This window comes from Gossypium arboreum, chromosome 8, assembly GCF_025698485.1.
Source record: "Gossypium arboreum isolate Shixiya-1 chromosome 8, ASM2569848v2, whole genome shotgun sequence".
In the NCBI taxonomy this organism is placed as follows: domain Eukaryota; kingdom Viridiplantae; phylum Streptophyta; class Magnoliopsida; order Malvales; family Malvaceae; genus Gossypium; species Gossypium arboreum.
In genome coordinates, this window is record NC_069077.1 from 90,425,130 (window position 1) to 90,437,708 (window position 12,579).

Sequence of the window (12,579 nt, forward strand, 5' to 3'; positions counted from 1 at the left end):
GTGAAGAATGGGAGGAGGAAGAAGAAGGAGATGACGAGGATGAAAAAGAAGAACCGACCCTCGACGAGGATTTTGATGAGATATTCCGATCAGAGTAGCCATCTGTTAGAGGAATTAAGACTTACACCCTGAGCTGCACAAGCCTTACTAGTTTTATAAGTGTGCGGGCCGCCACTCCAGACACGAGTTGAGGGAAGGACCTAATGATCAAGAAGAATCACCTGGTTCCCAATTCTAATTAAAAACTGATAGAGTATTAGAGTATTAGTGGTTATGATTTGTTATTCAAGTTGTTGTTAGTTAGTTAAGGTGTTAAGCAGAGCAGTTAATAGAGATTACTTCTATAAATATCAGTATTGTAAACAAAAAGGGTCAAGGATTGAATTCACAAAATACTCAATATATTCTTTAAAGTTCTTCTAAATCTGAGGATTATTAGTTTACGTTACCTTACTTTCTATCATGGTATCAGTCGCCTGAGATCTTGGTGGTTGCTTCCGCTCTACGGTTATGAATCTGGTGGTTGATCAGCAAACTGGTGGTTCTTTTTCTACGTCTGCTTCGCATTCTCGCTTGGTCTATAGCTTCCCTCGTCATGAGATTACTAAATTGGATGAGTCCAATTTTGTTCAGTGGCAACATCAAGTTCAGCTTGTTGTCGACGTTACGGTCTTCAGGGGTTCTTGGATGGTTCTGTCCCTGAACCGCCAAAGGTGGTGACCACGGGTGATGGTTGTCTTACTCCGAATCCGGATGCAATTTGGTTCACGCAACAGGACAAGCTTCTTGCCTCGTGGCTTCTTTCCATGGTGAGCTCCTCTCTTCTTTCATATTTCATATCCACTAAATCTGCTTGTGATATCTGGAGTACAGCAAGTCATCTTTTCGCTGCAACATCTGTTGAAAGAGTCTCTTAGATCCGTCATGATCTGCATGCAGTTCGAAAGGGTGGATCTACCATCAAGAAATATGTGTCCAAAATCAATTCTCTTTGCGCCTTGCTTGCATTGTCGGGCTCGGATGTTCTAGAGGCCGAGAAGGTCGAGGTTATTCTCGGAGGTCTCACATCTGATTTTGACCCTGTGTTTATGGTGGTTACGGCTTCGTCGGAGCCTTTGACGTTTTCAAAAGTGGTGGATATGTCTTTTGAGAGTCGACAGTTGCGGGCTGTGCGTGATGTGCCGCTGGTGGCGCATGTGGTTCAGGCTTCTGATACGGCACCTGGGTATGATACTCGTAATGCTTGTGGTGGTCGGGCAGCGTTAGGGTCGCGTGGTGGTCGTTCTTTTCATTCCCGGGTGTAATGCCAAATCTGTAATCGGTTGGCCATGTTGCCCAACGGTGCTATTACCGATTTGAAAGAGAGTATGGTGGTTCGTCGGCAGCCATGGCTACTGGTGGTGATGAGGTTTTTCATGCGTGCCCTTCGGTGCCCAAATCTGAAGGAGGACAATAGGTTTGGTAATAGAACCCTTCTGCTACCGTTGCTTTTGCATAGCCCAATTGGGCCACTGGTTCTATTGGACCGCTTATTGGTCCTCATGCGTCTGGGCCTTATGTGCCCCATGCTTATGATTTTTTTAGTAGGCCGCCTATTGCTAAAAGGCTCCATCCGGATTTGGGCCCGCAGCAAAGGCATTGTTTTGTGGCTGCTAATAGACCTTCTTTAGTAGGTCGAATGTTTCGCTCATCTGGACCTAGTGGTTTGCCTTCAGTTCCTAGGGCTCCCTATGTGTCTCAGCAGTCCCTTAGGTCTCCGGTTGCAAATTGTGTTGGTCTCGACTGCTCTGGTCTGATTGTTCCTCCTGAGGCTCCGTGGCATACCAAACCTCGTGCTCGGGTGTTTAATGTTGACAATTCTTAGGGTATTGGGTTTCCTCGAATTCCAAATTTTCGTGCTTCTGATTTTTCAAATACATCTAGATATGATTCTAGTTATGGCAGTGCTGATCCGTATGTTCCTACACCAACTGGGACTGCCTCGTAGTACCCGGATTTTGGATCTTCTAATCATGGGTGTCAGAATATTGCCGATTTAAATGTCTCCACACCGTATTCAGGTACATCTGAACTCTTAATGGGTAATGGGGCTCCTACTCGAATTTTATCTATTGGGGACATGGTTATTCCTACTAGTTCAGAATTATTATGGTTGTCTAATGTGTTGTGTGTTCCAATCATTCGCAAGAATCTCTTATCTGTGTCTCAGTTTGCTCAAGATAACAATGTGTTATTTGAGTTTCATCCTTCCTATTGTGTCATTAAGGACATCCAGACGGGGGAAACTTTGTTGCGGGGATGAGTTCGTGACGGGCTCTATCAGTTCTCAGTTGATTCTCCACTTTCATTGCCTTTTGTGTCTGCAGTTGACAATGTTGATCTTCAAGCCAGTTTGTCATGTTCTAATCAGTTTACTTTGTGGCATAATAGGCTTGGTCACCCATCATCTTCAGCTATTGCTACTGTTTTGAATAATTGTGGTATTGTTACTAATAAGAAATCTCTTTCTAATGTGTGCATTGCTTGTCAAAAGGACAAATCTCATAAACTTCTGTTTTCTCTGTCTACTACTGAGTATATAGAATTGTTTCAGTTAGCTATTTTTGATTTGTGGGGCCCAGCCTCAGTTGGTTGTGAAGGACATTTGTACTATGTTTCGTTTGTAGACATGTACAATCGGTTCACCTGGGTGTATTTGGTTAAACATAAATCTAAAGAATTGAGTGTTTTTCTCAGTTTCAAAAAATGGTAGCTACTCCGTTCGGGTAGACTATTAAGAAATTTCAAAGTGATTAGGGTGGCGAGTTTCGGGCTTTTGCCTCCATCCTTGCTGACCAGGGTATTCTTCATCGCATATCTTGCCCTCACACTTCTGAACAAAATGGTGTTGTGGAGCGTAAGCATCAGCATATAGTGGAAACTGGTCTCACCTTGTTAGCTCAGGCTAATCTGCCTATGCAGTACTGGGGTTATACTTTTCGCATGCAGTTCATCTCATTAATTGGCTTCCTACTCCAGTTCTTCACGGACAATCTCCGTATCAGAAACTTTATGGGTGTGCACCAAAGTATGATTATCTTAAAGTTTCTGGCTGTTGCTGTTTTCCTTATCTTCGTCCTTTTCAGCGCCATAAGTTGGATTTTCGATCTTAACCCTGACATTTTTGGGGTACAGTTCTCAACATAAAGGCTATTATTGTCTTACTCTTGAAGGGTCAGTGATAATCTCTCGTCATGTGGTCTTTGATGAGCATCGATTCTTGTTTTCACTTCTACCAGTGTCTGATGCTGCTCCTTCCCCGTCCAGTGCTACGTATGTTCCTCTTGTTCGTCATGCCACTTCTTCCGTTCTAGTGGCTCCCATAATGCCTTCTTGTACTTTGCCTGGCTCTCCTAGTGAGGTGTTTCGACGAGAGGTGATTCATCCTGAGTCTACTACTCCGTCTGCCACTTGTTGTTCCCCAGCTGACGTTCCTGATGCTTCACAGTCTAGTTCCCGAGAGTCTTCATCTACTTCCTCGACACCTGAAGTTTCGTTCCCAGTTCCTTGTGGGAATACACATGCAATGGTTACACGGTCAAAGGCTGGCATTTTTAAGCCCAAGGTTCTATCTGCAAAGATTGTTGAGTTTGAACCATGTTCTGTTGATGAGGCGATTGCTCATTCGGAGTGGAGATTAGCTGTTCAGGCAGAATTTGATGCCCTTCTGGCTAATAATACTTGGGAGCTTGTGTCGCTACCTTCTGGACGAAAAGCGATAGGTTGCAAATGGTTATTCAAAATAAAGAGGAAGCCCGATGGATCTGTTGATCGTCGGAAGGCTCGGTTGGTTACTAAGGGTTGTGCTCAGGTACCAGAAAGTGATTTTAAAGAAACCTTTAGTCCATTGGTTCAGCCGGCCACTATTCGAGTCATTTTTTCCATTGTAGTGTCGCGGGGCTAGTCACTTCGACAAGTCAATGTCAATAATGTGTTTTTCAACGATGACCTGGATACTGAGGTTTTCATGCAGCAACCCCCGGGGTTTGTACGGTTTGGGTCGGATGGAAAGCCACTTGTCTGTCAGTTGCAGAAGGCTTTGTATGGACTTCGCCAAGCACCTAGAGCTTGGTTTGATAAATTAAAGCAGTTTCTCTCTTCTATTGGATTTACTGTTTCTCGGTCTGATACGTCTTTATTTGTTCAGATCGCGTCAGGTCCTACGCTATATGTTCTGGTTTATGTAGATGATATAATCATTACTGGTAATGATTTGACAGCTATTTCTAGTTTCATTGAACGGTTGCATACCATGTTCTCACTCAAAGACATGGGGGATCTGCATTACTTTCTTGGGATTGAGGTAACACGGTCTTCCTCAGGTAGTATTCATTTTTGTCAGAAAAAATATGTTTGAGACTTACTTGCTCAAAGCTCGCTTCTCAATGTGAAGCCTGTTCATACTCCTATGATTAGCTCGACACAATTATCTAAGGATGATGGTGACCGATTGTGTGATCTTACTGAGTACAAGAGTTTGGCTGGTGCTTTATAATATGTGGTGTTACACGTCCTGATATTTCGTATGCGGTGAATCGCATCTGTCAATTTATGCATAGTCCCACCACTACACATATGGTTGCTTTAAAACGTATCTTGCGATACCTCTATGGAACACTTAACTATGGTCTTGTTATTCAACCGTCCTCGTGTTTGTCTCTTATAGGGTACACCGATGCAAATTGGGGTCTTGATTTTGATGATTGTCGATCAACGTCTAGCTTCTGTGTTTATTTTGGTGATGCTCTCATTTCTTGGTGTTCCAAGAAACAGCAGGTGGTGTCTCACTCTATAGCTGAAGCAGAATATCGCGGTCTTGCTTTGCCACTAGTGATGTCACCTAGTTAGTGTCACTTCTTCGTGAGCTCCAGGTTCAGTCATCTGACACGCCCACTATCTGGTGTGATAGCTCCAGTGCCGTTGTGGTTGCCGCTAATCCTGTTCTTCATTCCAAGTTCAAGCATGTAGAGCTTGACTTATTTTTTGTTCGTGAGAAAGTTACCGGTGGTGCCCTCCTTATTGGTGAAGTTCCCGCTTGTGATCAGGTTGCCGATATTTTTACCAAACCACTCTTTGTCACCAATTTTACTCGGTTTCGAACTTCTCTTCGGGTTTTGCTAGCTGAGAAGATGGATGCATGATAGAGTATTAGAGTATTAGTGGTTATGATTTGTTATTCAAGTTGTTGTTAGTTAGTTAAGGTGTTAAGCAGAGCAATTAATAGAGATTACTTCTATAAATATCATTATTGTAAACAGAAAGGGTCAAGGATTGAATTCACAAAATACTCAATATATTCTTTAAAGTTCTTTTGAATCTGAGGATTATTAGTTTACGTTATCTTACTTTCTATCAAAAACTTTCGTACTTTTAAATTTATTTTTGAGACTTATAGTTTTTATTTTTGGGATGATTTTATTTTGTTGGGAATTATTTAGTTATTTTTCTATTAGTTTTATTTTAGTTAATTTCTATGTAAGAACCTCGTAGATATGTGACACTACAAACCGACATGAGGAGGACCACCCGACCACATCCGAGGACCTTTAACACTAAAATCGGGTAGTCTCTTTTCCTATATTTGATATGCACATTAGAGATGATGTGCCAAATAAAGTGTGGGGGGTAACATAGAAATTTTTCAAATTTTTATGCTTTTATTAGTTGTTTTTTTTATTTATTTCTATTATTTTTCGTTTTCACTTTTGTGTGTGTTTGCTTGTGTGCGAGCTTGTAGCATTACAAGTGATTGGTTATGAGCATATAAATAGGAATTTGTGTTTGAATTGTAAATTTAATTCTATAACAATTGATTTTAAATTGTTCAATGTTACACTATTTAGTTCATTGTATTACAATTTGAATATGTGATGGTTATTAGGTGCACCAAAGGAATAATAGGTACATGGAAAGCATATATGTTTATTTCAATAGCAAGTTGTTATTGTGTTAATATTTAGTTAATTGTAATCCATGAATTGAGATAATTAGGGATGACCTAAGGCATTTTTTTTTGTAGATATTTTTAAGCCGACCTTAATGTAAAATCCCTAGTACCTTAATTTTTGAGCCTAAATACCTATTTCTTGATGAACCACAATAGAAGCCTTAAGCCTTAAAAGATAATCTCTTGATCCGATTTCTTGGTCCTTGCACGAACTTAAACTTTAGGCCATTGATATTGAGCGTTAGGTAGATACTACACGATGGTTTCCAGGTAAAAGAAAAATAAGAGTGAACCTAAAGGATAGTATAGCATGGTGAGTATAAAAGTATTACAAACTTGTGCTTAAATAGAAAAATTTTTAAAATTAATCAAAAGGAAAATTTTGGAAAAGGCTAAAATAGCCAAGTGAGAAGTTCTTGAGAATATAGAAAAAAAAACTGAGTGAAAAAGAAAAGGAAGAAGAAAAATTCCTCATTTTTTGCACCATTAGTCACGCTAGGTCAATTGTATTCACTAATACTTTAGAATACCTTAGGAATTAGATATAAAAGGTCGGTGAGAGAAGGGGATATAAAGTGGTGAGCTAAAGGGTCTAATTGGGGAAGTATTGGGGTCAATATAATGTGCCAACTATTTTTGTGCTTTAACTATTTTGTGTGTCTATTCGTTGATTCCAAACAAACCTAAGTCGTAGAACGTTACAAGCCGAAAAGACCTATGTGACCTAAGTGATACGATTTATGGATGAAAATTGACTTACTTTTTACATTTATAATTACTTGTGTTCTTCGAGCATAAATGTATATTTTGTGTACCTATTCCGATGGATCAATTTACTTACCACTCTTGAATTTGTTTCTTTTTTTTTTTTGTAATTGTATGAACTAATATGTGTGATATTAAAGGTCGCCAGTTCTATATCGTGTTAGAGTTACATATTCATTCATATTGTTCTATGTATATAGCTCTAATCTAGTCCTTGTATATGACATGCTCAAGCACTAGTTGATTTTATTTTATTGTGTGAAATTTTTATTTTGTTTCCTTTTATCTTGTTGCTTGAGGACAAGCAACAACTTAACTGTGGGGGAGTTTGATCTGCTCCAATTCGTTGTGGCAAATTAAGATCTTTCTGGCACTTAACGAGCTTATTTTATATCATTTTTATATGTTTTTATTTCATTTTCAATTTTTATTACTTAGTGTTTAATTTATGTAAAATAAATATCTTTACACAATTTTAATTTATGTTATGACCTATTGGGCCACTAAGGGATGATCTAATGGCTCTATCTAGTGTGTAAGACACTATTTTTCGTGCTTAGAAGATGAGAGACTACTGCAACGTCATGACACCAAGAAGCGGTGTTGCAACACCGAACTTTGAAGCCAAAATACCCAGGAAATGGACCGATGTCGCAACATCGAGTGACGAATGAGAATTCTTAATTAAAGGTATTTTTGTTCTCACAATGTATCGTAATCAAAATTTTGAGCTATTTAGCAACCCTAATTAGGTCTGAGCATAAACTCTATAAATAGACATGTTAAGTCTCATTTAAGGAGGCTTGGCCAAGTGAGCCGTTTTAGTATTTCAGGGTTTTTAGTTTAGTTTTATTTTCTTTTCAGTTTAGTCCTTTTCATTCTTTTGTTACTATTTTAACTTGAATTTGATTTCGATCCAAGATTTCAATATATTAGTGGTGTTGATTCCAATTGCAATCGAGGTGATCTTCACGACTGTTAAGGGAGATTTTGCTTCTGAGCTTCAATCGATATAAAAAACAGATTTATTTCTATACTCCTTACTTTTATTTAATTTTTTTTTGCATGTTAAATCTGAGTTTAAGAATTATTGTATTTAGATCCATGAGTAGCTAATTTCCTTAAGGAGTTTAACAAATGGATGTGTGAATAATTAATGAATGAGGGTTGAAATCTGGGTTAGTGGGTTTAAATTATGTGTGAATAAACCTAAGAAAGTGATGCCCTTAGGAAGTAATTTAGGATAAACGAGATCGAGAGATAAGTTTACCGAGTGCCTTATAATTTATCTCAGTCAAGAAAGTGAGGCCGAGAGGTAAGTGTGTATTGGTCGATTAGTTAATTAGCTAGAGACCGAGAGGTAATAACTAGTTAACTCAATAAAACACAAGTTCTAAAGTTAATTAGGATCATTGAAGTGAGTTAAGCTCCTAGTTGTTTTATTGGATTATTTTCGATTGTTAAATTGGTTGATTTTTAGTTTAAATAATTTTAGGTTAATTAGATTAATTGATGTTAATTTGATTTTTTTGTATTATAATTTTAAATCTGTACTATTTAGACTTATTAGTGTAGATAATTGATTTCAGTTTAATTCAACCTCCCTCAGGTACTATCCTCAGAATACTTTCCAGAGTGTTTCATTGTAACATTATTCTATATTACAATTTGACCCGTATACTTGCAAACACTACTACTTAATTTTATATCTTTTTGTTGTTGTATTTCCAATCCAAACGTTCACACGTCTGGCTGTGGTCAAATGAATAGAAAAAGAAATGAGAAACATTCAAGAATGATTATGGTTTTTTCGAAATGGAATAATAGAATAATTTGGAAATGAATATAGGTTTCCGAAATGGAAATGGAAATGGAAATGGAAATGGAAATGGAAATGGAAATGGAAATGAAAATGATTCATTTGCAATTCTATATGGATTACTTAAAAAATGATCGAAAGAATGAGTTTATGTTTTTGAGATATTTTGAAGCCTGAAAATGAAAATAAATCATTCGGTCATAGTGAAGATATTGAGTTGTGAAATATTAAACATATTTTCTCTAAATTTTACTAGGGGTAAAATCGCCAAAACTTTTTCGGGGGTAAAATCGTCAAAATTTTACTAGGGATAAAATAGTGATGAGAAAATTGTTTAATATAAAATATTAAAGTTTATTTTGAGAAATATAAAAACTGAATCGGGTTGGATTACAATACAAAATACTAGGTCAAAATGCCCAAGAAGTACTCGTAATTGGACCCGATGTAAGAAAGACCCAAAACCCCTCATATAATATGAAGGGGGCGGCAATCCTATTAGGAATACTAAGGTATGTCATCCACCACACTCCTACTCTAAGTAGGAAGTGCTTTTTATATTTGAAATAAACCACTACAACTCAACAATGTTTCTACTTTCTTTTCTTATAAGTAGATGACACCGGTAAGGTATAAAACAAATATTTGAAAGATTGTTACTTTGTCGAAAAGTAGAGAGACTTTATTCCTAACTATTAAATATATTTTTTCAGAATAACAATTTTACTAGTTTCTATTAAAGAAGAGAGAATTTTCGTTTTCACTCTAAATAAAAGAGATAGAACTTTTTCTAGTTCTTTGTTTCAATTCAATTCACTCGAGCCCACACTCGAAATAGTTCGTGGTATGAAAATAGCGGAGAAGACCGTTTGGCTAAAAGTCAAGAACAATGAAAGTCCGCTAAGCCCAAAACACAAGTTCAGTTAGGGTTTATTACATTAAATATTACAAACCGAATCAGTTTTCAAATTTTTTATTTTCCGCTATTCAAGAAAACTATTTTCAAATCAAATTTTTTTCAACACAAACTCTCCCAATCTTCATAAAAATTTCATTTTCATCATAAACTAAATATTCATGACAAACGATTGGGTTTCGGTCAAATGGTTTTAGATATTTTGGATTTCCAAAAATTCTATAACCAAAATTTGAAACCTTAACTTATGTTTTCTCCAAAACATATGGTTTTCAAGTTTAAATCCAAAATCAAACAACTTTAAAAAACAGAAAAAAAAATAGATAAAAACATACCTGGCAAAATTTGCGTTTGATCCCTGGATAGGTGTGAGGTCTCCACTTTAATTTTCATTACAAGATTTCTAGTCAGTTTCTAGTTCATAAGGTTTTCTGAAAAATACTAAACAAAAAAAGTTTAATCAATGGTATAATTATATACAAAATGTAACCTAATTACAACCAATCTAATTCTAAGAACTACGCCATCAAAAAAAGATATATAATAAACAATTATATATCAATATATATTCACATATATATTCACAACATACATAAGAATTGAGAATGCCACATTCTATCATTTTAATCAATACACAAAAGAGGAAGAAACATTTAACCATCAATTTATGCAATTAGACATAGCATGACTCAAGCTCTAATTATAGTTATTAGAAAATAATTTGGAAAATATGCCAGAGTTAGTGCAACAAAATTTAAAATTTTTTGAAATGGATTTTTCGTTATACATCCAACTCTCTCTATAACAACTTCATTTATCTGTAAAAAATTAGATGTTATAAAGAGATGATTTTTATACACCTCTAACAATATTTGAGACAATTATAACAACATTTAAAATTTAAATCATATTTGGAATTTTAAAATTTTCAAATTAAAAATATAATATTATTACCTAGTGAGATTTAGATAGGATGTTCAATAAAATTTACAAATGTAGTTTGATTTGTTCAATATTATTTTATTTAATAATATATGATTAATATATATTTTTATATAAAATTTAAATATTTTATTGAAATAATATCTTAACTAAATTTATTATTTTTAATTTAGGTAATTGAACTAATTTTACTAAAATTTGAGAGAATAAATTGCTATAAAGAGCTAATTTGTAGAAAGTGTGCATCATACTTTATGCTAATTGTTGTTATAGATGATAAAAATAAAAAAATAAAAAGATTAGTTTTGCAATTATTTTTATTGTTATAATGAAATATTGTTATAAAGTGTTGTATATATAATGATTATAAATATTTTTATTAATTTTGGTTTAATGATTAAATTAGATAATTAAATGCTTTCGAAGTAACCCATAGATAAAATTTGGAAAAAATAAAAAATTGATCGGGAGTGAATTAATTTTATCAACAACGAGTTAGACAGTAATTCAGTTACACAAATTATTTAGATTTTATTCTCTTTTGTTACATAGCCCGAAGGTTTTAATTGATTTGTTATCCCAATAAAAAAAAAAAAGCAATTTATACTACTAACTAATCTTTGCTGAAGTTAATTCTTCTAACATTGAAAAAAAAAAAACAGTTTAATTCTTTTAAAATTCAGCTCTCAACTTGATTTCAGAATTTCGTTACGCAAAGTATAATTAAGAAAAAAAACCGGTAGCTTTGTACAAGGAAACGATGACCACTACATTAATATTATTTTGATCTAAGCAGCTAGGAATCAAAACGAAATTTAACCACATAAAATCCTAACGATGAAAGGGAAAAAAAATATACTAAAAAATGAAAACGAATCAGCCTCTCAGCTTTGATCTAAGATATATGGAGCTCCCACATTGTTACCAGAAATAGGGACAAATGAGAACTGATTAGTAGCAGAGCCATGCAAACCAGAAATACCCCAAGTTTCAACCATTTGCTTCGCAATGCTTTCATATAACCTTGTCGACAGGTTAGGCAATCGTAGCATAATGCGTCTCTATCGTTCTTCCATAAATCACAGTCGGGATTGTAAGTATCAGAATCAGTTTGCATTTGATCATTCTTTTCCCAGAAGGTGGCGTTTACATACTGCAACGGGCAGTCTGCAGGTGGTCTGCAACATCCCGACTTTACAATGGAACATAATTAGTATGTATCACCAAAACAAAAGATTTAGAATTATGATTGTTTGTGATATGTAAAATGATAATACATACCTCCACCGACGATAATTTCTTCATGCTGAAATCATATGATTTGAGCTTCGTTGATGTCAAGGCTAAATCACGGCAGACGCCAGTGTCGTAGATGCATTCTTTGATGTTGCTCCAAAGCTCGTTGTCATGAATTTTCATCTCGAACCACAATGGTGTAGCTGGAATCCTTCTGTTTTCCATGCTGTTAGCGCCAAGGAATGCAAGACCGATGGTGAACATCACGGTCAACGGCACCATAACCACAACGATTCCCACCATCTGCATTCGAGCTCTCAAGAAGAGAGCTGCATTGCAGATGAAGAAAACACAGATCAAGCCGATGTTGATCCCAATCTGCAACCTAGGCAACTTGAATAGCCATTCGCAGTCATAGCTTTTCATGTATAGCAACCAGATAACGGAGGAAAGAACCGGAAGTGAGAAAACAAATGAAACAACGGATAATAAACCTGAAACGCGTTTCACTTGAAAGAATTTCCCTGGAATAATGTTTTTCTTTGTGGGTACTTCAGCCTGTTTATGTTCGTTCTCTTCAATAATTGGCACTTGTACCTCTTCTGCTGGATTACCATCAGCTTTATCATCTGCCATTGTATTAACGAAGAACAAGACCTTTGCAAGAAATGATTGTCAAAAAAAAAAAAATCTGATTAAATGTTACACCTACTTTTTAGTGCATGCCCAACTGTATAAGCATCAAGACAAACAAGACAACCCAACTGCTACGTTTTTTTTGTAACACACTAACATCTTGTAAGGGATATACCGATATATAGTTTCGTGTTTTTTACCGAGTCCTAATCTCTAATCCACTTATCGCACGGATATAGTTGGAGAGATATTAGGGAAAAGTTAAAAGAGTCTGTTCCC

General features: G+C 35.8%; 1 protein-coding gene across 1 annotated transcript; it reads right to left on the bottom strand.

Annotated features, from left to right (window-relative positions):
- Positions 1-11,323: 11,323 nt before the first annotated feature.
- On the bottom strand, positions 11,324-12,300 carry LOC108468725 (tetraspanin-15-like). The gene is made up of 2 exons (XM_017769591.1): positions 11,710-12,300; positions 11,324-11,620 (listed from the first exon to the last, which is right to left on the bottom strand). The coding sequence occupies exons 1-2, from the start codon at positions 12,298-12,300 to the stop codon at positions 11,324-11,326; spliced, it is 888 nt and encodes a 295-aa protein (XP_017625080.1).
- Between the last annotated feature and the right edge of the window lie 279 nt (positions 12,301-12,579).